The 23,909-nt window shown below is 52.9% G+C and overlaps 11 protein-coding genes across 11 annotated transcripts; 5 read left to right on the forward strand and 6 right to left on the reverse strand.

Annotated features, from left to right (window-relative positions):
- Positions 1–295: 295 nt before the first annotated feature.
- J4E88_002101 (uncharacterized protein) lies at positions 296–2,051 on the reverse strand (the record flags this gene model as incomplete). The annotated part of the gene is made up of 2 exons (XM_049395767.1): positions 296–1,732; positions 1,788–2,051. 2 exons carry the CDS (start codon positions 2,049–2,051, stop codon positions 296–298), a joined length of 1,701 nt encoding a protein of 566 aa, XP_049258171.1.
- Positions 2,052–3,461: 1,410 nt separating this feature from the next.
- Positions 3,462–4,519, forward strand: J4E88_002102 (uncharacterized protein; the record flags this gene model as incomplete). The annotated part of the gene is made up of 4 exons (XM_049395768.1): positions 3,462–3,603; positions 3,651–3,742; positions 3,792–4,156; positions 4,204–4,519. 4 exons carry the CDS (start codon positions 3,462–3,464, stop codon positions 4,517–4,519), a joined length of 915 nt encoding a protein of 304 aa, XP_049258172.1.
- Positions 4,520–6,312: 1,793 nt separating this feature from the next.
- J4E88_002103 (uncharacterized protein) lies at positions 6,313–6,971 on the forward strand (the record flags this gene model as incomplete). Its single annotated transcript, XM_049395769.1, has 2 exons — positions 6,313–6,555; positions 6,612–6,971. The coding sequence occupies 2 exons, from the start codon at positions 6,313–6,315 to the stop codon at positions 6,969–6,971; spliced, it is 603 nt and encodes a 200-aa protein (XP_049258173.1).
- Positions 6,972–7,912: 941 nt separating this feature from the next.
- On the forward strand, positions 7,913–9,616 carry J4E88_002104 (uncharacterized protein; the record flags this gene model as incomplete). The annotated part of the gene is made up of 3 exons (XM_049395770.1): positions 7,913–8,032; positions 8,201–9,003; positions 9,058–9,616. 3 exons carry the CDS (start codon positions 7,913–7,915, stop codon positions 9,614–9,616), a joined length of 1,482 nt encoding a protein of 493 aa, XP_049258174.1.
- Positions 9,617–10,024: 408 nt separating this feature from the next.
- Positions 10,025–10,315, reverse strand: J4E88_002105 (uncharacterized protein; the record flags this gene model as incomplete). The annotated part of the gene is made up of 2 exons (XM_049395771.1): positions 10,025–10,179; positions 10,237–10,315. 2 exons carry the CDS (start codon positions 10,313–10,315, stop codon positions 10,025–10,027), a joined length of 234 nt encoding a protein of 77 aa, XP_049258175.1.
- Positions 10,316–11,830: 1,515 nt separating this feature from the next.
- On the reverse strand, positions 11,831–13,198 carry J4E88_002106 (uncharacterized protein; the record flags this gene model as incomplete). The annotated part of the gene is made up of 1 exon (XM_049395772.1): positions 11,831–13,198. The coding sequence occupies one exon, from the start codon at positions 13,196–13,198 to the stop codon at positions 11,831–11,833; it is 1,368 nt and encodes a 455-aa protein (XP_049258176.1).
- A 505-nt stretch (positions 13,199–13,703) lies between these two features.
- On the reverse strand, positions 13,704–14,315 carry ERV14 (COPII-coated vesicle protein; the record flags this gene model as incomplete). Its single annotated transcript, XM_049395773.1, has 4 exons — positions 13,704–13,796; positions 13,847–13,913; positions 13,969–14,124; positions 14,215–14,315. The coding sequence occupies 4 exons, from the start codon at positions 14,313–14,315 to the stop codon at positions 13,704–13,706; spliced, it is 417 nt and encodes a 138-aa protein (XP_049258177.1).
- A 650-nt stretch (positions 14,316–14,965) lies between these two features.
- On the reverse strand, positions 14,966–16,338 carry J4E88_002108 (uncharacterized protein; the record flags this gene model as incomplete). The annotated part of the gene is made up of 4 exons (XM_049395774.1): positions 14,966–15,099; positions 15,151–15,697; positions 15,747–16,148; positions 16,204–16,338. 4 exons carry the CDS (start codon positions 16,336–16,338, stop codon positions 14,966–14,968), a joined length of 1,218 nt encoding a protein of 405 aa, XP_049258178.1.
- A 500-nt stretch (positions 16,339–16,838) lies between these two features.
- Positions 16,839–18,393, forward strand: BNA4 (kynurenine 3-monooxygenase, mitochondrial precursor; the record flags this gene model as incomplete). The annotated part of the gene is made up of 3 exons (XM_049395775.1): positions 16,839–16,944; positions 17,002–17,216; positions 17,266–18,393. The coding sequence occupies 3 exons, from the start codon at positions 16,839–16,841 to the stop codon at positions 18,391–18,393; spliced, it is 1,449 nt and encodes a 482-aa protein (XP_049258179.1).
- A 1,211-nt stretch (positions 18,394–19,604) lies between these two features.
- On the forward strand, positions 19,605–20,414 carry J4E88_002110 (uncharacterized protein; the record flags this gene model as incomplete). The annotated part of the gene is made up of 3 exons (XM_049395776.1): positions 19,605–19,644; positions 19,695–20,001; positions 20,054–20,414. 3 exons carry the CDS (start codon positions 19,605–19,607, stop codon positions 20,412–20,414), a joined length of 708 nt encoding a protein of 235 aa, XP_049258180.1.
- Positions 20,415–20,928: 514 nt separating this feature from the next.
- J4E88_002111 (uncharacterized protein) lies at positions 20,929–22,223 on the reverse strand (the record flags this gene model as incomplete). The annotated part of the gene is made up of 5 exons (XM_049395777.1): positions 20,929–20,972; positions 21,032–21,210; positions 21,282–21,790; positions 21,849–21,867; positions 21,928–22,223. The coding sequence occupies 5 exons, from the start codon at positions 22,221–22,223 to the stop codon at positions 20,929–20,931; spliced, it is 1,047 nt and encodes a 348-aa protein (XP_049258181.1).
- Positions 22,224–23,909: the final 1,686 nt, after the last annotated feature.

Here is a 23,909-nt window from a genome sequence, read left to right on the forward strand (position 1 = left end):
GTTGCTCGCTCCACCCTACGCTACCCCGCAGCGGGGCATCATTCGGGTCATTAGTACAGTAGTGCACATCCGACGGACTAATATAGCGTGCCATCAACGTGAGCCTACTGTTGTACTACTAAACAGGACTCATGAAGCGACTGCATGGCTCTCTCTGGATGGTATTGTGGTTCCCTCGGAACATACTTCGAAACATGTGACAATCGTCAGCGATTGATATAACCCGGTGGGATTTGGGTACCAAGATCTCTGGAATCCACAGGGCGTACTAGGGATAAGACAAGCGACGTGGCTTTCAGCCTCGCTTTAGCACTGCTTTCAGCTCCTTCAAAGCAGCCATGATCAGTGGGACGGCAACTGGCCCTAGTAGGGGTAGGTACACAGCCACCTTGTGTTCGTCAGGGAAGTAGACCTGTCCGACCATGGAGCGCTCGAAGAAAGCTTTTTCGGCCTCCACCTCTGCAGCACGGGCGTGTTCCAGAGCGCTTGCGAAGCGGCCATCTCGAAGAAAGTCGCAGGCTTGCTGTAAATGTGCAATCGTCTCTTGCGTAGACTGGGCAACGTTATCGGGTACTGGGATAGAAGGAAGCTTCTGGTACACTTGAGCTAAGGCTCCCAACGTGGAAGATGCTGAGAAGATAAGGGATGCAGCTCGGACGCGTTCAAGAGTCGAGATGCGAAGTGGCAAAGATGCCGGACTCTGCGGCAGACCGAACAACGAGATGAGCTGATTCGAGAATGTGTGCATCGCTGGTGCGAGCATTTCAGCAGTCAAAGCAGCCGGCGTGTCTGCCTCGCCCTCCAAGTTCAGTATGTGTACACCACCCCATTGCGGAATTAACCAGCTGTTCCCTGCATTCTCCTTGACCAGAAGCGGAGACTGCGTGTGATCCGGTACATACAGAATGAAGTTGACGGTCGGCCCCTCGCCAATGCTGGGACTGAGAGGCCACTCAGCCGCGTTCACGAACCCACTAAGGTCTTCCTTGCGGAGAGTCCATGCCTTTGTAGTTTCATCGTACTCCGGCTGGCGAACAGACGGAGCGAATGTTGCGTAAAGTTGCACTTGTGTATCGACGGTAAAGTTGCTGATGGCGGAGAAGGCGTCAAGAAGGGGGCTCATGTACGTCTGGAGAGCAGTCTCGATGTCCCACTGGGAAGGTGCGTAGGAGGGACTGAACAAGGAGAACGTCAGGTGGTATGTTGGAGCATACTTCAGGGCGCGCGTGGACTGGCGCTGAAGCTCTGCGGACGTTTCTGGAGAAAGCGCCTTAACTTTGGCAGCATGTGCACCAGAAGTAGCCGACAACACGTGCGCCAACTGCGCCTGCTCTTCACCAAATATGTTGTGTAGTTCCTGAGCGAGGAATGTAGCGAGACTCGAGCCAGTCGACGACTGCGATGGAATCTGGTTGGGCGAGTAGTATACGTCTAGCGTTGGCGAATATGGCTGCAGCTGCGACCGTGGCGTTGTGCCCGTCTCGACAGGTATCAGTCGGATGACCAGGGCCACGTCCTTGTCATCGCTCTGGATGCTGGTTCCATCGACAATGACTTGTTGCGAGGCGTTTTGCTGCGAGGGAGAATCGGCGAGCATCAGTCGGAGGTGGTGGGCAGAGAAGTCGTTGATATCGTCGAGGGCATGTTGCGTCGTACGGAGGAGATGTTGCGCATCCGTGGAAGGGATCGGGGCCTCTACAGCGATGCGCAGAGGGAAGACTGGCTTACAGACCTGCCGCGGTGTCAGCTGTGTTGGTGACAGGATGTCATACTTTGGGGGGATCTACCTTGCCCTCAGCCCAGTCCGTCATGTCCTGCAGTGGCAGCTCTGCCCTGTAGATGGCTGTTGTCTTCAGCCATATTGGTAGGCCCAGGAACACCACGACCACCCAAAAGGAGAGGATGGACAGGCGGCGCAGCCATAAGCTCTCTTTCGTCTCTGGCGGAGGCTGCTTAGCCAATGCTACCGCGGTGGGTGTCGAAGGCGACTGAGCGGACGTCTGCTTCAACTCGGCCGACAGCGACGCGTCGGAATCATTTGGTGCCGCCATGTTGCGGTTGACTTGTTCCATGCTGTCACTTGGGGCAATGTCGCGCTAACACGCGCGTCCGTGCGTATGGGTCCACCATTCATGCTCACACGAGACATGTCCACTACCTCGCAATCACCTCATCCAAGAAAAAGAGTAAGCGTCCTAGAGCTCGCGTTGACGTCAAATCATCCATTTCGCATGTTTCTATGTTAAAGTAGGCTTGAGACTTGTTAAGGTTTTTATGTATGAGGTGCAACCACACTACTGCGCCATCATTCTAGCCATATAAACAAGCAGTAGACTGTGATTCATTCATGTTCTCTGTTCTCCATCATGAGCTTTCTTCTTTCGAAGGAGCTCAGAGACGTTGCAAGCATCAATTCAGACATAAAGTCCACCATACAGCCAGCGGGACCTGACATGGTCACGACCGCTCTTCTTTCAGGCGGCCTTCTATGAGCAACCGATGATCTAAAAGTTTGGATACGTGCAGGCTGTCACATTGCTCATCGACGTTGCCTTCGTGTGTTTAGGCTGGGACACTTTCAGAGTACAAAATCTGTTGTGATTCGCATCGTGACGTAAAGAAGATGAGGATGCTGTCATGGTTTTAGTTGTTGTTACCTTACTGAACTCGGGAGGGTCGGATCCTTGGCTAGGGTCAGATTCAAGGAAACGCGTGGAAGCAAGGCTGACTAGGCTTTAAACAGCGCGTTATTCTGTCAGCTGAGAAGCTTCGTCGATCTGGCCTCTGCCAAAAGGAAGCAGTACATAGGTAGTCAAGCGGCCCCGAGCTACAACGAGCAATTGAGTTTCAACTTACTTTGTATGCTTTCTAGAGTGCGGTCTCCAGGCATATTCCGAGGGCCAGTCAGTTTGCGCAGAATGTCTGAGTTACCTATTTATCATCTTCAAACTCATGTCTCGTGACAGCGACATGTTCCGTGGTCGTGCTTTGTTGATGGTCTGCTCGTGAACGCATGGTCCGTGCGTGACAATATGAGTGAATTCCAATGGAGCTACATTTAGCCCTCACGCTGGATTCCTTGATCAATCGCGAATCACCTAGTTTCCAAGTAGCTTCGCACTATTCATCACTCATCTCATAGCTCATCGTGGTTGTTTCAGGGACGCATGCGATCGAGACAGGCCAGCAAGGGTCAGCACGCGGGGAGCTTCGATCGACGTTCTTGCCCCGCCGACTAGACTACTTGCAGCGACAAACGGTCCGTGCTAAGCGGGGTTGCATATCTGGGGAAGGAGAGCTACAGACGTGACGCGGTGCTTGGGCACGAGACTATAGTAGCTACCCCTCTCAGCTGAGACAGCTTCGCTCCTTCCTACTACTCTCTCCTCCAACAACTTCATGCTCACTTCAACAACTTACTCAATCCATTCCAACTCACATCCTACTTCACATCATTCAAAATGAGTGCAATCGCTGACAGCACCGATGGCCCTGTCGAGCAGGTCAAGGTGCTGTTTGCCCTGTTCCCGGGCTACAACACGCTCGACGTGGCAGGTCCGCTTGAGGTCCTCAGTCGCTCTCTCCAGGACTCCAAGGACAAGTGTAAGCATAGAAGCTCAGTCAATTGGATGTTTGTTGACACTCCACAGCTAGCAAGGCCTTCAACTGCCAGTTCGTCGGCACAGCTGCTGCCATGACGTCCGTCCAGGGTCTCACCATCAAAGCGGACATGGACTACGATGTAAGCATACCCGCGAGAAGCAAGGAACCTACGCTGACATCCATCTCAGGACGCCAACGACGAGCTTGAGGACTTTGATGTCGTCATTGTTCCCGGTGGTGAGGGTGTCTTTGAGGTCCTCAAGAACAAGTCTGAGCCTCTTGGCCTCCTCACCAAGTACGTCGAGCTCCAGGAGAAGAGTCCCAGCAAAGAGCGCACCATCCTTGCCATCGATGTCGGTGCTCTGCTCCTCGCTCAGCAGGGCATGCTCGAGGGCCTTGCCGCTACAACCCACCCAGACTACTACGTCCGTCTCGAGACCATCTGTCAAGATGCGGCTAGACGCGACATGTCGGAGCGTACAGACGTCATGGAGGAGCGATACGTCGTGAACAACGCCCGCTTCGACCTAGGCGAGAACCCCGACGACAACCCGTAAGTAGGACTTGAATTGCGGTGGCATGCAACGCTCACCATTACAGGTACATCATCAAGAAGTCGCGTGAGCCGCCGAGCGCTCCCGAGGGCACCAACATGGGCCATGCTCGTAGGAAGTCGATCGCTCGCAAGGGCAGCAACGCCTGGCGCGACTCTCGCCGCCGCGAGTCCATCGCTCGACGTGCTTCCATGCCCCTGGGTGGTATGCGCGTCATCACCACTGGCGGTGTGACTGCTGGGCTCGATGCCAGTCTATACTTGGTGGGTTCTTTGGCTTCGCACGACTCGGCTCTGGAGGTCGCTCGTGCTATGCAGTATTCTTGGGTCAAGGGCGTTACGGTCGATGCGATCGATGTTTGAGCTACGGCTCCCGCGCGACAAGCGAAGGCGTTTACGAGGAAGGGTTGAACGGAGATCTGAGAAGGTCATCTGGAACATGTCGGGAATCATAGAGATTTACCACGACGAATCATGTGAGGATTCATTCGAGAGTATGTAAAGAATCAAGAAATTCTAAAAGAGCTTTTCGGCAGTGTAAGGTGTCGTTGTGAGACACGGCCGTGCCAGTGCGAAGCTCAAGCGTCTCCACAAGCTCCACAACAGGCGGGCAACCGATCTTCCGCTCTTTGCCTCACTGGTACCCACAGGATTTGCATCGCAACTTGCGCAGCCGTCAGTCTTATTTGCATTGGCTTGGTTACAGCCTTCATCATGACGCGTCTGTCATCTCCAATGAACGATTGCGCGGCGGGACCGGTCCATCTCGGCCAGCTTTCCACAGCCATCGCAGCTCGGGAATCCCGTTCACACTGCTAATCACAGCGTCCACCACTTCCGTGCATCAAGTGCACACTAAGCTCGCGAACCAGAACTATATAAAAGTGTAAGACTTCTAAGGTTGTGAGATCACTAACGCATATGCAGTAATAGTCGTCTCATGCGGAAGCGTGTGAGCCACTGGACGTCGGCACGCAGTCTCGTCACAGTAATCGACAGACTTTATCCACGGGCGTAGTATGTCGAACCTGGCATCTCGAAGCGCTCAAACGAAGCAAGCTCTACTCTCCGTCTCGTTGAAATCGACACAGCGCAGTGCAAGCTCGATGTTGGGCCAATCCCTGGAATACGTCGACCACACTGTCCACATGATCGCTACGGATCCTTGAACATCATGCCGGCAATTGAAGGACTTCTCCTTCGATTTTACTTTGTCACAAAGCCCACAGACTCTGTCTAGACGTCGTTCTCAAGCTCACTGTGCCCCGTCTGACTGAGTCTTGGAGACCTGCCACCAAGAACCCGTCGATCATCGCTTGCCCACGCGAAGACTCTGACGCTTTGACTGGCTTAGCATTATGGCCGTTGTTTCCAGAGCGAGCTTCTAGCCATACTCAGCCAGTGTCTCAGTGTGCCTGGGCCCTTTCCGTACGCTTACATGGTCCTGGGCCTATCATCTTCATCGCCTGCCTGCCATCTAGCTGACTCTGGGCGTGATCCTACGATGATTCAGCAGACGGGCACAGTACGAACTCTTTCTTGGCTCCAAGCATCACCGAATGTGTACTGCTACCATCAGATCTCGTCCTCATTAGGTGAAGCGACGGATTTCCCGCCCCCGCATGAGGTAAGCAGCAACCGAAGCGCTTCGTCCCGAACCAATCGCGGAACATGTGATGTCAAGACTGATGCATGAAGATGGAGCTGTCTTAGCAGCCAAGTCTTTATCATCCAGGTCACTTCGGGGTTTTGTCAACTTTCTGCTGCGATCGTCTAGTTGTTGACTTCGTATCTCACCTAAGAAGTCGCCCTGTAAGGACATGCTGCCTTACTCTGAGCTGTTCATGGCTCTCGTCTGGCGTGACTAACACAAGACCGCATCGAACTTTCAGCTCAAGCCAGTAAAGGTGACAGAAACACCATTGCTTACTGGAGACATTCTGGTTGCCACCCAGGCAGAACGAGCAGAAGGATTACGACTATGCTGCCAAGCAAACGACTGTTGCTGAACGGCCGGGCCTATCACACGTTCAAATACGAAACATACAGGACGCCTGTGGACGACAACGACGGGGGTGGTGAACAACGGAAGCTGGAACATTTAGCCAACGGAAAACCATAAATACCCCCTCGGTCGTCTCTTCTTTCTTCTCAGAATGACAACTCGCAACCTAAACGGCAATTGGATTGACACTCTCCGACGGCAATACGTCTACGACCTGAAAGACGACTCTCCCCATCCCATTAAATACCTTCTTTACAACCCCCACAAGAAGCAAGACTTGTACTTTGTTATCCCCAACAAGATCGAAGAGCCGCAACTCAGACGCTCTCTTGTCAAGTACCACCTATCTACCAAGGATACCTCAGTCGTCGAGTGGGAGAACGAGCACATCCAAGTCATCTACCACCCTCGATACGCAAAAGAACTACGAGAAGCCGCCCAATCAACCAGCGAAGCAGAAACCCAGAACGAATCACCAACTCCCGAACAGCAAACATGAAGTTCACTCTCGCCACCGCTCTTCTTCTCCTCGCTCCAGCACTCATCAAAGCCTGGAAGTTCGAAGTCTTCGAAGAAGACTGCATCACCTCTACTGACTTTAACGAGGGGGACGACGACGTCGAGTGTGAGGATACGGCGGAACCGCATGGTTGTTTCCGCATCTCTGAAATGGGTAGCTGCGAGATCTTCTTCCATGCGGATGCTGATGAGTGTGAGGATGGTGAGGTCACTATGTCATACACGGCTACGGACCAGGATCGCGATATCACGCCTGACTTCGAGTGGAACAATTGGAGCGTTCAGTGCTAAAGGCGAGGACGCATTACCGTCATGGTGGATTGGAAGCTGAGGTGTGTCTTGTCCGGTGGACTGTCCAATCGCTAGATACTTTACCTAGGTATTTTCGTGTTCCTTTAAGCTTTGCTGTGATAGCATGCCAATCGTTAGATACATACTACAATCGAATCTGTACAGATCTAGAGTGTTGACGCAAACGTCGCAAAGTCAGTGTGGACGCTGAAAACCACAGGAGCGTAGTGTAGAAGAAGCCGTCTAATCATTGCCTAGGTGCGCTGCAATAGGCGGCAGGCATTCAGTGCTACTTGAGATGGTCTCACTTTTTGATGTTGGAATACTGAAAAGAATGATCGGTAAACTTCATATAATTTGCGGAGTGTTTCTTCACCTCAACGTCACCTGGACCACGACGACACTCGAGGCCTCCATGGTATCTTCACGAGCGCTGCAATCAACGGATTCCTGAACCTGCCTAATCGGGACGTCCAGCTTCACGCTAGTCAGCTCTGACATACCCAATCATAGCCACGAAGTGACAGACCCGCCTAAACTTGCCCTCCCCTGCACGCGTCTTTCCCAATTCAACCGCCATTCCTTGGCCACGACGAACCTAGGCAAGCCACAGATGTCGCAACACATGGGCGCAATGATTGGACAATGAATGTTCATCACGTCTTTTTCGCGACTGGAGTGTCTTGGCTCCTGCGCGTCTGTCTGTGCATGATGCGTGCGCCCAGCTTCAATTCCTCTCGAGGATATAATCTTCTCCAGGGCTCTCTCCTAACCCAACTGCCCACATCACGGTCATACGCATGAGGTGACCATCATCAATGCCACTCCAGTCACTCATAAGTTCGCTTCGGAGGCGCAGTCATCGCGCCGCTCCTTCTCCAGGTCACCTGCAGGCAAATACCGAGAAGATACAATGGCGCCTCGTCGAAGTGTTTACTCGCATGTGGGATCTGGGGTTCACTGCGTTTGGAGGGCCCCCTGTACACTTTCAGATTTTGCATCGGAGGTTCGTGGAGGGAGTGGGGTTCCAGGGTGGGAGTAAGTGGTTGGATGAACAGACTGTAAGTATGCGTATGCGTGGTAGTGATCTCAACAGTATCAATACGAATGAACTGGGTTACAAGGAGGAGCTAGGAAATCTTCTTGAGACCGGATGAGAAGACGGAGAGATATATCAGTCCTCGACTACCTCTACAATGGAATCCCGTGCAACTAACAACACTCCCCAGTATCAAGAACTCTTCGCAATCTGCCAAGCGCTCCCTGGCCCCGCCTCCACCAAAATGTGCTTCTGCATCGCCCTCCTCCACGCGGGTATAGTCTCCGCCGTCTTCGCCTTCCTCCTCTGGAGTCTCCCCGGCGCAATCGGCATGTACGGTCTCTCACTCGGCGTGCAAAAGATGCCCGAACGCCTTCCACCCATCGTGTACGCCCTGCTCTCCGGTCTAAACGCCAGTACCGTCGGCATTGTTGCACTGGCTGCTGTTCAGCTAGCCGAGAAAGCCATCAAAGACCGCGTAACACGTATCTTGGTGATTTTCGGTGCGTGTGCGGGGTTGTGTTATAACGCACTTTGGTTCTTCCCCGTGTTGATTGTGATCGGTGGGCTAACCACGGTGGTATGGGATGTTTGGCTCGGACGACGCGTGGGTAAGATGAGAGCTGCGTATCTGGCTAAAAGGAGGAGAGCGAGGAATGAACAAGGTGATGCGGAAGAAGTTTCGGCTACCACGCAGACCATACCTATTGAACTTCAGCGACCGGAAGCTGTGAAGAGGAGGGTTGGGACGGGTAGCTCGACTGATCGTATTGTGCCTGAGCAGGAGGAGGCAGGGAGGAGTCACGCAGGTGAACATCCATTTGTTGATGATGTGACTTCGACGAATGGGCCTGTCGCTGATGTTAAGACTCACAACATCTCTGTCAAGGTTGGCATGTCGCTTATCGTGGGATTCTCGATCTCCTTCATCGTCGTCATGGTCATCCGTGGAACAGTATCCAGCACCCGGTCTTTCGATGTTTTCTCCAACATGTAAGCACCTTGTCTACCCAATCACTCCTCCCCTTCTCATCTCACACCACACAGGTATCTAGCCGGCACCATAATCTTCGGCGGCGGGCCCGTAGTGATCCCCCTCCTCCGCTCCTACGTCGTAGACCCAGGCTGGGTATCACCCCGAGACTTCCTCCTCGGTCTCGCCATCATCCAAGCCTTCCCTGGCCCCAACTTCAACTTCGCGGTTTACCTTGGCGCTTTGGCCATCGCCTCTGCCCCTACGTCTACGCCTACCATCGTAGGCGCCCTCCTTGGTTTCATTGGCATCTTTTTCCCTGGTATTGTGCTCGCAGTCGGCGTGCAGTCCATCTGGCAGGTTATGCGCACCAAGGCTTGGGTGGCTAGTCTGCTAAGAGGCATCAATGCGACTGCTGTGGGGCTGGTGTTCACGGCTGTGTATAGGCTTTGGGAGATTGGCTATCTGACGCCGGAGAGCAGTGATGGGAGGAGTTTGGCAGATGAGCCGTGGTGGGTAGTGGTTGCTGCTTTGGCGTATGCGGAGACGGCTTGGTTTGGCGTGCCGCCTGCGGTGGCGATTATCATCGGTGCCGTTTTGGGACTGGGGTGGTATGGGGCTGTTGGTCAGTAGTAGACTGGTCTATCAGGATTGCACACGAATCGCCGCTTTGCGAGAGGACGTAGAGCAAGATATGTGTATGTGTTGTTTGGATTATCTATTGTACAAATGCTAGATAAAAATCATACCAAAGGGAATGATTAGGGGAGATGCAACCCGATAAAAGGACCTCGACCCGCCAGCAAGAACAATAACCTAAGAAATGTCGGCCCCGATATCTGGGCGAAAAGAAATACCAGCAAGCAGTCCAGCGTTGTACGCCATCAGCACCGAAGCCTTAACCATCTAGTAGCCAATGAACCCCACTCCGAACGCCATCACATGCCGGTAGAAACTCCGAAGGGAAGCAGTAGTAGCACAAAAAGACATCGCGATGTCCATCACGGCACGAGTCATGCCGCTAGAAGACCACCGCCTCTTCTAGTTGTAGTATCCCCCATTCGGCGCGGAAGTAGACGTGTTCGGGTCGTTGATCTTTCCACCTCCGTTGTGAATGACTGGCGGGTTCTTGTATGATTTGCTGCGTGACGAGCTACCGGAGTTTGTGTATAGGCTCGATGAGGCGGCAGAGTAGGCTGCAAGTGTATTAGAGTCATGTCTTTGGGGTGATCTGATAGGAGTAGACAACATACATGTGGAAGATGTCGAGGGACGGGATGCGTAGGCACCCTTGCTCTGGCCGTAGGAGCCGTAAGATGAGCTGGACGACATGGTTGATTGGTGTTGAGGGTGTTGGAGGCGTTTGGATGCCAGTTGTGATTCGAGATGATCAGATGAGTGATCGGCGTGTGTTGAGTGATAGACGGTAATAGAGTTGTATCGGGTGTATACGAGACGACAAGGGCGTATGGCGATTCTGATCCAAAGTAGATTGTTGACTGAAGACCAACACGAGGACAGCTGTGACTCTTCTCGAAAGATGCTTGATATGACTGTAGATAATTGATCGATTGACTGATGAAGAGAAGAAAGAAAGCAACCACCCACCTCAACCCACGACTATTTATTCCAGGCAGACAGTACCTGAGGCCGCCAACCTACAAGACTCACCACTCGCAACGTTGACTGTTCTTTCTCGCCATCGGAGTTCTCCTAACGCTCAATGTAACGCCGTTGCCTGAATCGCTGGGCTAGGCGCGTGGTCGAGGTGAATGACTGCGCGATTGCGATGATTCACACGCGTGGCTATGTTCACCTCGGGACAAGTCCTGAGGCAGGACACGCGTGTGCGCGAATCAGCGATTAGGCTGCACTTCCCGTTCACCATTCGACCTGCCAAGAGGAAGAGTCATCATCGGCGGGTGCGGATTTACCGAAGGAACCAGTTCAATCGGCGTCGACTAAGATCGGGTCACGGCTAGAAAGGGTCGAGGTGGTGACTTGCATGGCGCAAAGGGCGTACGCGTTGCAGCCATCTTCTCCTGCAAGGCACATCAAGCGCATCGAACCTATGAAAAGGCAGCAGGAAATCTGTCAGAGACGCGTTATCCAGTGACGTGCCTGACACCCCAGGCGACAGCGGTGCCCGAAACGGATAATGACAAAGCGGACAGGACTGGTGAACGAGAAAGTCACCGGTTGACCGAAAGAAGATGGGGTGTGGGGGCTGGGGGCAATGTAGGTGCCTGGAGCTATTGCAGGCAGCATTGCAAAGCATTCACCGTGATGTAACGGCAAAAGAGCTCATCGGCGGCGTCCGATAATGAAGATAGGGGCATGTAATAGGAAAAAGGGCAGAAATGTCAAGGCAAAAGGCGGTGTTGTGGAGTAGGGTAGTAGGCGCAGTGGAAGGGTCCTGGTGTATGGCGGGGTTGTTGCGCCATCAATCCGAGCAAGGCTGTCGCGAGGCTGCACGCGATTCACGTGGGTGTTCATTCCGCACTGACTCAGAGCAGGTAGTTGTGGCGACTGCGCGGCTCTGGATTGCGCAACTGCGCATATGGTCCAGGTGTTTGCCAGCGCATAGCCGGTGAACTGCTGGAGAAGTCAGGACCGAACTTCTCGCCAACTACGCTGCGCATGCGCAGTAAGGTGGGCCGAGGGACATTGTTAATTTCCAGTATGCCAACGCAGAGCCGGTGAACAGTCGGAGGCATGGCATCTTCAACGTGTGACTTGGGCTGCTTATCGAGCCCGGCATACATGGGCAGCCAATGAGTCAAGATCGTCATCAATTGGTATCGAATGCATTGGGTATCGCTATATCCGCTCCCTGAACCTCCACGTCTAATCGTACAATCTCAGAGCCCCATTGAGATCACCAGCAACCACCTTGCTCGACTCCCTAGGATGCCACTGTACTGACAGCACAGGCGCATCGCTCGCCGGAATCTTATGGTACATCTTGCACGTCTTCCAGTCCCAGAAGCACAAGAAACCTCCACTGTCACCCGAGCTGATGAACTGCCCGTCTGGACTGATCGCCACATCTGGTGCATATCCAGCCACATTGTGCCCTCTGTAACTCTTCTTTCGGTTCTGTCGGAAGCGGTCGGTAGAGCTGTATACGGTGATCTGATTATCGGACGATTGGAAGGCAACGTATTTGCCTGACGGGTGGGGTGAGGAGCGGACCATGGAGAACATGTAGGGTTCGGCGATGAACTTGATAGGTACAGGAATGCCGTATTCCCACGCGCGTAGGGACTTGTCGTCTGATGTGGTGATGAAGCGGCGGTTCTCGTCGCAGAAGGTGATTGTGTTGACAGGCCCCAGATGGTGGTCGTATTCCTGCACCATCTCTCCGCTTCTTGTGTCGTACTGTAGGATCTTCTTGTCGCTCATACCGGCCAAGAACTCGTGTGGTGTACTAGGGTTTATGCGCACCACGTGCGGTGTCTTGCCAGTTGTGAACTTGTTCAGGCACTTTCCTGTCTCTGTGTCCCATAACTTCATGAAGCGATCGTAACTAGCTGATATGAACTGTGTGCCGCTGGGGTTGAAGTCGATGTCGACAACCGACTTGGTATGCCCAGAGTATGTTCGCAGGAGCTCGCGTTGGTGATAGACGTCCCATAGCGCAATCTTCGAATCGGCGGACGCGGAAAGTAGGAGATGTCCGCTGTCAGGCATGAAGCGAACCTGGGTAATCGACTTGGTGTGGTATTTGTAGGTGTGGATCAGCTTCTTCGGTATAAAGTTCTTGGGCTCGTAATCGCCAGTGAGTTTGATGTCGAGATCCGTGGGCACATGCATGTACGTCCGGCCCTGGTAATCGTACTGCTGGCTGCCAACAAACTCGCTCGTCTCGCCCTCGGCTTCGGTATCGCGGTAGTCTGTGCCGGCGAGCTTCTTTTGCGCAGGCGCAGCGTTGTCGACAATCTCGTCTTCCTCGTAAACTATTTCCACCTCGACGTCCGACCCGAACTCGTCGTCTGAGGCAGCATCTGGCCTGTCTTCCTCATACTTCGCCCATGGCCCCTTGTATGCGCCGGCGCCAGTCACGACGCTTGAGTCGCCCTTGCCTTCTCGCTTTCTCTTCTTCGACCCTGCGCCGCTCTCGATGGCGCGCTGACCCTGGCGGAAGGTGTGGTCGCTGATGTACGTCTCTGCAGCGAACCCAGTTGGCACCCTGCCCGAGCCGCCGGCAGGCATTCTAGCTGTTATGGAGATAGAGTAAGGGTCGCGAAGTGTGTGAGAGCCGGCGACGGTGTCGATATTGGGGTTCGACAAGGCTGGAAGGTGGATGGCGCAGAGTGTCGGATGCGAAGTTGTAGATGGAAGCTTCCCAGGTCACCAGAAAATGTGGGTGACTGCGCACGGACCACAACCCGACTATGCATTGCGTAGTTACATGTGAAAACTATGGTGCATTTACACGAGGCTAACATAACGCTATCATACCCCATAACTCGTTTAATCCCTCTTGGGTGAATTCCCATCCCCAAACCTGTCGCTCCAGGTATCCCGCATTATCCTAAACCAACAATCATGTCCTCTCGCTAGCAATATGCGCACGCGTGGCTCGCTTCCCCGAGCCGGATATCAAGTGTATCTATCCGTTAATCTTCAGCCGTCCCTGGATTCGGTCTTCGTAGCCCACCGTAATCAGTACAGCCGCGAATATAGCTACGACCAAGACGATGGGCGCAGTCTCCACCTAGTGAGACTCGTCGCGGATGAGGGCGACGATCATGCTGTAGAGGTAGAAGAAAAACATGAGCAGATGGAAGCCCAGCTTGATGAAGGATTCCTGTGTGGCTGTTAGCCTATCGCCATATACTCGGTATCCTCTCATCGTACCTTCTTGTGCACATTGAGCTTCCTGAAGATCTCCGTTGCGTCCAACAGATGCTGGTTCTCAAAGATCCTGTGACTGTCAGCATTGTCCTTATCCCTTGGTATAGTCCGGCCCTGCTACGTACTTCTTTCCGTTCCATGCCAACAGAGGTAGGTTCAGGATCAATGCGATCCAGTATCCGTTGATGAGGAATAAGAAGGTCAGGAAAGCGTGAACGGCGGCCTCGGGGATGATGTAGGTGTTCAAGCGGTTGCAGAGATCGATGGGGTTGATGTAGTCACTGGCGCAAAATTAGCATGTGCCGATCAAGGTACGGGCCGTATCGCGTAGATTGCTACGCCATGGCATTGTATGCCTAGGGTTGACTCACCATTCCAGATCGCTGTACATGATAGTAAAGAAGACTTGTAAGAACAGGTTGACGGCATTTATCAGCACCGCCAACAGGTACAACCATGCTTCGCCAGTCATTGTGGGAGTGTCGTGTGCTGCGTAGCACGGCTTTGGCGTATAGAAGGTTTAAAATAGACTAGCGAGGTCGCCAGTAGACACCTGGATACGAATGGACAGGTGGTCGACAGAGGTTCAGCACTCGGATGCGGTCGTGTGTTTGCAGGCTGCCGAGCTAGAACGCGGGAAGCTAGCTCGTGCGCGGGGCCTGGCTAGAGGTTGTGATGACGTGGGTGAGCGGTGGGGTTACACGACAGTGATGCGACGGTAGAGTCTTGAGTAATAACGTCGATTGCGAGGTCGCTCAAATTCTGGCGGGCGTTGGGCAGAGATGTTTGGATGACGTTGAGGCGGAGACACGAGTTGCTTCCCTGGACAGCGGGCAGGCACCACCACTAGCGTCATTCGCCTCGCTTGCAGGTGTGCGTTGAGCGGGCCAACACCGTCCGACCGAAGCTTGACCGAAGGTTGGTGATCTCACGGACGGCCGAATTGTTTCGTCGAAACGAAACAAGTTGCGCAAGCTATGACTGCCAACAACATGAACATCACTACAGACCGCCATCACGCGAATGCTGATGAAACTCAAAAGCCTCGTGCTATTGAATCACGCTATGCGTACTCTAAGAAAGTATCGTATAGCTATGTTATTCCCAAGTATCCAATCATCCTCAAGCAGCGGCCTTCGCTTCGCCATTCGTTTCACCGTTTGTGGCTCCCGGCATCGGTACCGGACCACCTGGCGAATCTGGCAGTCTTGCAGTCAAGACCTCCACGCCATCCTCTGTTACGAGTAGGGTGTGTTCTGTAGCGTGTTAGTCATGAGTGGACACATTGATGCATCTGCGGGGCTTACCAAATTGCGCTGTCAGAGAGCCATCCTGCGTGACACTAGTCCACTCATCTGGCCATGTCTTGTCCCTATGCGAACCAACACTAATCATGGGCTCGATGGTAAAGCACATGCCGGGCTTTGCCGATCCAACTGCCTTGTTCTTCGCGTAGTGAGGAACATTGGGTGCGCAATGGAAGAGCTGGTTGACGCCGTGCCCGCAGTATGTCCTGATGACGCTGCAGTTCTTGCTCTTTGCGTGCTTCTCGATGACGTTTCCGTATTCGCGGAACAGTGTGCCTGGCTTGACGATCTCGATGGCCTTTTGTAAGCACTCTCGCGCCGTCTCCGTAACGCGTACAGCATCCGGGTTTGCCAAAGCCTTGTCTCCAACGTAAAACGTCTCGTTCAGATCCGCGTGGAAACCGCCGTGGTAGACGGAAATATCGATGTTCAAAATGTCGCCATCTTTGAGTACTCGCTGGTCAGGGATGCCGTGGCAAATGACCTCGTTTAGCGACGTGCATACGGACTTGGGGAAGTGGCAGTAGTTGAGGGGCGATGGGTAAGACTGTTGCGGTTAACAAGACGTTCTGATTCCCTAACATTGTCGCTCTTACATCACGCTCGACAGTAGCCTTATGTACGAGCTCGTCGATGTAGTCAGTGGTGACACCAGGCACTGCGGCTCTTCCTGCAATGTCCAGAATCTCGCGCCCGTACCGACACACCTTGCGCATCGCATCTTGCTCCTCCTTGTTCAGGATCGTGATCTTATTCCTGTTGACAAACACCTGCTCCGAGCGCGGTATGCCGTCCTTCGCGTAGTCTGGGTGTCTTATGTGCTTCGGGACTTCGCGTCGCGGCGAGAGCGGGTATACGGGTCTGAGGGCTCCGGTGTACGAGTAGGTAGGGAACGGGTTGTAGTGGCCGGTGGCTGGATCCGGGTGAGAAACTACTTTCGGCGTAAAGATACTTTGGAGAATACTACTTTGTGACTTGTGCTCCTTCTTGTGCTCAGCCTAGAGGGCCGTTAGATTGTTTTGTCGGCAGTGTAAGAGCAGTCTCACTATGTACCCAGTTGCGCTTGAAACAATCCTGCGAGCAGAAGTAGTTCTCTTTTCCAAGCTTCTGACAGTTCGGACATTGGAGAGAACTCGCATCGTTCTCGCAGTCTTTGCCTGCGCACTTGCGCGGGGCGTCTGTGGCCATCGCGTGCCGTGGTATAGGGCGTGTAGAGGGTGTGGTCGAGGCGGAGGTGGCCTGGTATTCACGTGCGCTCTACTGTACAGCGCGCAACGAACGTATATGTGCGAGGCAACGGTTTGCGCACGGAGGAAGTGGTGGACTGCGACCTTCGTTCGTCCCACGGCATCGTCAAGTCGGAATTCGTGCAGGGGTCCAGGCCGCCGGCCGCCGATCACCGATTACTAAGTAGCCAACTTGAACCAGAGCTCGCGCTTACCCGTTCCAGTCTTGACGTGCATCATCTGCCCTACTTTGCCATCATATCTGACTCTTTGGATCCCTGGTAATGGTTTGATAATTTTCACCCGTGTCTCGCGTCTCCCTCGTTTGCGGACGATGTATTTCCACCCTTCTTTTCTTCTTCCTTCTCTTGCTCTTCAACTCACACCACGCCGCTTCTGAGCACAGACCATTGAACCAACCATCTTTTTACTCCAACTTTTCCCCATTGCCTCCTTACCACCATGACCCAGAAAGTAGTTGTGGTTGGAGCCGGGCCAGTAGGCTCTTTGGCCGCGCTTTATGCAGCTGTACGCGGGTTTGAAGTGGATGTCTACGAGCTAAGAGCAGGTGAGATAATGATCTGTAAACCATCTCGGTGCTAGCGAGTGACCTAACGCTAGCCAGATCTCCGAGACCCCAACACCACACCGTTAAACTTCTCCAAATCTATCAATCTTGCTTTGTCGGAGCGAGGTATCCACTCCCTTCGCAAGACCGGACTATCCGATCTTGCAGATGCAGTCTTGGCAGAGACCTTCCCCATGCATGGTCGCATGATCCATATCAGGAAGAATGGAGAGTATGTTCGACAGCCACAGATCTATGATGCGAGAGGGAGAGTAAGTACAGTGTGGTCGCATGCTATTGATCTCATGCTAATCTGGGTAGAGTTTGTTGGCTATGGATCGGACAGGTTTGAACAAGACCTTGCTTGACCATCTAGAGGCCATGCCTAACGTCAAGCTCATGTTCAATCACAAGTTGGTCGGCGCAGACTTCCGGAAGAAGACCGCATGGTTTGAGCATCGTACCAAGTCTCCCGAAGAACAGGGCGACGAGTTCGAAATCAACTTCGATCTCATGATCGGTGCCGACGGTGCACACTCGGCGGTGCGATATCACTTGATGAAGTTTGTGCCCATGTCGTTTCAGCAAGAGTACATCGACAAACTCTGGTGCCAGTTCAATGTTCCAGCCACACCGGACGGCGAATTCCGAATACCTCCAAACTACCTACACATCTGGCCCCAGGACGAATCTATGTTCATCGCTCTCCCAAACCTAGACAAGACTTTTACATCAACGCTTTTCTTGACCAGGGAAGGTTTTGAGCAATTGGACGCGTCTGGAAAAGTAGTCGAGTACTTCAATGAGAAGTTCCCCGGCGTGGTTCCTGAACTCATCACCGAAGACGATCTCCGCAAGCAGTACACATCTAATCAGCACCTGCCCTTGATATCGATCAAGTGTACTCCATATCACTACGGAGATTCTGGCGTTATCTTAGGAGATGCGGCCCATGCCATGGTACCATTCTACGGCCAAGGCATGAATGCTGGACTGGAAGACGTCCGCGTTCTTTTCGATTTCATCGACAGGTATCCCAACGATCGATCAAAGGCACTAGACGAATACACCAAGGAGCGCACTCCTGACGCACACACCATCAACGATCTTGCCGACGGGAACTATCGCGAGATGGCAAGCGACGTGAAGAAGCCTCTGTATCTACTGCGGAAGTGGGTGGAGGAGCAACTCTATATCTACGTTCCGAGCATTGGCTGGGCCACACAGTATTCACGAGTCACATTCAGCAACATGCGATACTCCGAGGTTCGGCAAGCGGCACAGAGGCAGGCCAAGATCCTCAACGGCGTGGCCGGTCTGGTGCTGGCTTCTGTTGCTGGTACCGCTTTCTGGTTCGCGCGATCTGGTGGCGCACAACACGCGAAAATGGGCATCATGAGGTCGATCTGCGTCGTTGCGCAGAAGATGCAAAAGCTCACAGAAGGTTGAGCGTTGCTGGGAATATCTTGAACCGAGACTGGCGCCCGAGCTGTAATATCACATGTTCCTACGATACTGTACGCTTTCATCTAGAACAACATTCATCAACATCGCGCAGGAAGCGAACTCAAGCAAGCGATATAGCTCACCATCCCTCGCACAACTCTCCCATCCTTCCAGAATCTTACTCTACTTTCCAGACTTCGATGTCGGCGGAAGTGTTGATGGCACATCGGCCACTGCTTCAGTCGTGTCTTTTGAATCCTACAAAGCGGGTACCAATCTCGACAACCCCTCGTCATTTACGAGGATACCATAGTATGACAGGCTTGGCCGCGCACACGCGACTAGCCACGTGAACTTCGCGTGGATGTCTTGCCCCACAAGCGAGATGTGGGGAAGCGATTCGGAGTGAGATGCATGCAGTGGCGCTCGCTTGCACTAGCATCCGTCTTCGACATGTTACATGTGTGGTACATGATGTCGATACGATTCAAAATCACGATAATTCCACTTACGCATTTCCGCAGGCATTGCTTCTATCTTCCAGCTTTCGCAACGTAAACTATCAGCGCTTTTTTCGTTTTGCATGATCCGCTGCTGCTAATTCCGGGACGTAGACTGCTGCACAATCGCGTTGATGATTCCTGGGTCGTGGCAACATATCTCCACTTGATCGATACACAAAGCCATCTATCCTCACTATACACACTATGCGGGTAAATACACGAACCTCTCACAGCCAACACAACGCCATCTTTCCTCCCTTTGCGACCTTCCACAAACAGCATATTTTCCGTATTCGCATGGTCACAGCCACCAAAGAGACTTCGAGGCTGGCTTGGAGTAGTAATCGGAAGCAATCTTGTGGATGTTGGCCCACATTCCAGAAGCCTTTGAACCTCACACCCGGGTTGTGATGAAGTCAGTCACGCGTGGCAGTAAGGTCTTAACCTGGATAAGGCGGGTGCTATTCTAGTCTATCTTGCACGCGTGCTTGTATATCGCCGCTGTGTACTTTACACTGTGGGCCTCGAGTGGATGGATCTCAGGCGCGGCATCTTGGCGGGTGTGTATGGGATTTATTAAGGTATCTTGTTGCTCCAGGATTTTCTTGTCACACGTAAAATATTGTTGTTCCTTTCTCAACTTCAATTTCTGCGTGCTTTGCAATAGCGCTGCTGGATAAATACGCGTAGCCTGAAAGATTGACAACCAAGATGCGCTTTACCTACAGCATTGCAGCTCTGGCTGGCCTCAGTGAGTAGCGCAATTCAACACGAACGATGCTGTCAACTGACAATTCCTAGCTCAAGCATGGCCTACGTCAGAAGCACGGCATCTCGCGCCTCGCGCCGTAAGCTACGTGGACTCAGAAACTGGCTTCACTTTCTCGGAAACCAAAGCGGCTGCGACACTCTCGTCGAACATCATCTACCGCATAGCGCAACCCGCCAATGTGCCAGCGGGTGAACCATACGACATTGTTCTTCAAGTCGTCGCGCCCAACGCCCTCGGCTGGGTTGGTCTCGCATGGGGCGGTAGCATGGTCCGCAACCCCCTTACAGTGTCCTACCCGAACGGCCAGAAACCAACAGTATCTTCACGATGGGCCACGTAAGTCGTGCGACCCCAGTAGCAACCCACAGAATGCTAATACTCACCAAAGCGGCCACTCGACACCCCAACAATACACCTCAGCAACCTACACGCCCCTCACAACCGGCAACAAGTCCAACAACACGCATTGGCAATTCACCGTAAAATGCACCGGCTGCACGACGTACACCGGTTCCTCCGGCGCCGTGCGCATCGATCCCAACAGCAGTAGCAAGCGCTTTGGCTTCGCGTGCTCGCAGAGCAAAGTTTCCAACCCGTCTTCGACTAGCGCGTCGATTCCTGTGCATGATGTGTACAACTACATCACGCATGACTTTACTGCGGGTGCGAATCAGAACTTTGAGGCATTGTTGGCTCGAAATGGGGTTGCGAGTACGGGTGGGATGGGGAATGCTACGGTGATGGTGTAGAGGCGGTGGTGGGAGAGGGTGGTGGACTTGGTAATGGGCTTGTAGATATTGTAGGGGCTTTTGTGGAGTATATACTATAGAATGGTAGAATTTCGCCTCTCCTCGAGAATTATGGGTGCTGCGCAACGAGGCAGTGATACGGCGTACGACCCTAAGTCTGCACACAAAAGCCCAAGGCCGTGATTTCAGTATCCCCAGTGCTCGAAGATAAGCTGACAATGTCACACTGATGATGATGCTTCCTGTCATTCACGACAAAGCGGAATATAATAGGTGGAGAGACATGTACGGTCTTTAGTAATCATTAGCATCATGAACGAATTGCATTCCGAACAACTTGGTATTCGCCACATAACGTGCACGTGGATTCTCTTCTGCGATCTAAACGATTACACAACGCAATGCCAAACGAGTGCTAAGCTAAAAGCACCACACCTAACAGCTCTGACTAACGAAGGTCTTGACAGCCACTGAGCGACACTAGCGATGATAGATATACGGCGACAACCAGCGTCTAGGCCTTGATGGCCATGTCACCGAGCGGCATCTCCTTGAGCCCTGTCATGCAGATGTTAGCTTCATGTCGCATGAGTGAAGGACGAGCAGGTAAAACTTACAGCCGTCAACATCCTCGGGAGCTTGCTGCTTCTTCTTGCAAGCATTGTACTGCGCAGGCTGCTGAACGGTAAGGCCAGCCTTGGGGCAGGCTGTGTTGAGGTTGCAGTTGTTGTCCATGGCCTTTTGGAGGGAGTCGCCTTCCCAGCCGAAGACGTAGTCACCATGCGCGGCAGAGCCACTGAAGAGAGAAGTCAGCGATCCTCTTCTTCATGGACACTAGAGATAGGAGAAGAATACAGGAAGACTTACCCGATGTTCATGCTGTAGACAAATGGGTCACTGCCATCGGTGGGCCACAAGCTCTTGTCTGCGAACTTGTTGACATCCCACATGAGCTCGTACATAATCTGAGGGAGCTTCACGGGATGTGTGGACGGGCAAGCACCGCCACCATTAGCACCAGCACCCTGGCCATAAGCGACGTGTGCCTGATGATCTGGCGAGTCGAGGTTCTTGCCATCCCAGCAGGTGGGAAAGATGATGGTCTGACGGATGAGCTTGCACTTGGGGTCTTTGGGAATGGCGACAGTGTCGGAGCCTGAGCAAGGCGCACCGCCAACGAAGGTACTCTCGGAGGGAGAAGTCCAGCAGCGATGGCAGATGTTGGAGAGCTTGACCTTGCTGGGGTCGGTATTGGTGGCTGAGCCGGCAAGCATGCGGAAGCCCTTCTTGAAGGCAGTGGTCTTTCCGCTGGGGATGTAGTAGACGTCGAGACCGCCGTCATTGATGAGCTTTCCTTGTGGTCCACCGTTTCCGATCTTGGCTTGGGGTTAGTGACTTTCTTGATTGTGATGCGTTTGCTAAGACGTTACTTACCTGAGGCACGCGAATGTATCTAAAAGGAGGTCAGCGCATGTTTCGCACACAATGTATACATAGTGTTGTAGTTACTCACGTTCCATTCTTTGCCTTGAAGAACATGACGGCGGTCCAGTAGTTCGACTTATCCTGGACAAAGCTGCAGGAAGTGCACTTAGACATCTGCGCGATATCGTTTGAAGGGTCCATCGTGATGTTGAAAGCGTCACCTCCGACGATCTGATGAAGATGTGGCGTGTACTTGACACCCGGGTTGACGAGGGGGTCTGTTCGCTCGACGACAAGCTGTGAGCAAGCAAATCGCAGCATGTTCTGCGCAGTGGCATGGCCTGCAAGGGCCGTAGCCGCAGCGAGGAGGGTAGCCCACTGCATCGTGACTAGTGGTCGTGATGTAGTCTTTGACTATCGAGAATGTACGTGATGCTGGAGAAAATGAGTGATGATGAATGTAGAGACACAAATGATGAGGCTTCAACCATGTCTCCTAATAACCTCTCTTATAACGAGACCGCCGAAGTATTCGCCTGATTAGTGATGTCCACGAGGACAACTGCCGGACCACGGGGAAATCCTGATCGATCGTTGCTGCAAAATATGGGTTTAATCTAAGGTGGTATAATGATTGGGTTAGAAAGCTTTGCAGCTCAAATTGTCTACCCACTTCGTATGACGACCCAAAGAATGGTGAACTCTGGAATGTGCACTGAACAGGTCATTACAGTCTATCACGCCCGCTGTCGAATCAGGCTGCGGGTCTGACCATGGACAAGCCCGGAGGTGCGGATGCAACCTCTTGGTTTGCCGCCCAAGATATTGTGCCCGTGACATTGGAGGTAAAGCGCCCATATGCTGCATGCTCCAAGACACTTGGCTTCTACCTGTATGATATGTATGCTAGCAGTGTAATGAGCGCTGAGCCCCTTTCGCTGACTGGAGCTATCAAATTCGGGAAGATGTGATGCCATCTCTAGGTAAAGTTTGGAGGAGGTCCCAGGAATTCTAGGGTCGTAGAGCGCGCCTTTATTGTGAGTATCATCGCTGTCAGCTTATCCTCGCTATCGGCGTGAAATCGTGCTTCTCGAACTCAACGCCAGAGTCTCAAGCATTGCAATTAGAGAAGGCTCAGACGTGGGATGATCATCAGCATCATCGCTCGAATAACAAAGTCAGCCAGCCAGCCGCTGCTTGGCCAGACCGCCTACATGGCAGGCACGCTTTGCACGCTCCGCAGCTTTGAACCCTTATGAGGGATGGTCGCTAAGTTCGCGGTGAGGCTGACCAAAACAGGGAAGGATTTGGAACCCCACGTTGATGGGTCGTGTGGGAGGCGCTTTTGGGCCTCCATGGCAGCTTCGGTAGGTCATCGATGCCAATGTGGTGAAGAGGCGTGGCGATGGGCTCGAGAGATTGAGTCTTACCCAGCATCATCTGGTACTTGGGTTGGACATACTATATGCCATAAACTCAGACGAATGCGGCAGGCCACTGGTTCCGATGCCAGCATCTCTGTACTGTAGGTACTAGATCGTGTAGACGGATCATGCATCAATGGGTGACGCAAAAGGTGTCTGAACTGACTTGTGTCGTAATGCAGGATGTTTCAGACAACTTGCATCCATGGATGGCATCGGCGGTCTCCAGTGGCGCGGCATCGCTGGCTTGTGGATGGATGAGGTCGTCGAAGCAAGGTTTGGCGAAGTCTGCGGGGCGCTTTCGCTTGGCGCTTTGCTACGGAGCAGGCACCAACGCTTTCAGCGTCGCGTGGAAAATCATCCGCAGACACCACACTATTCCTCTTCCATCGCTATACTCATCTATCCTTTGTCACACACACATCAGAATATGGAACGGCCACCTTTAGCCGCTCTGCATGTGGCCAAGCCTGGATCTGCAGTCTTCCTTTATGAGGAACTTCATATTGCAAGGTGATACGATTGGTGCCAGCTGACTTCGACCCCTTGCTCTCAATAACCGGCATTTCACCGTTGAACCACGAGATCCCTCGTTGCGCAAGGCGCATTAAAGTTCGTGTGGGGTATCGCATGGAAAATTGCCGAT

Source organism: Alternaria novae-zelandiae (assembly GCF_023758075.1).
Source record: "Alternaria novae-zelandiae strain BMP 2774 chromosome Unknown scaffold_3, whole genome shotgun sequence".
NCBI lineage: Eukaryota > Fungi > Ascomycota > Dothideomycetes > Pleosporales > Pleosporaceae > Alternaria > Alternaria novae-zelandiae.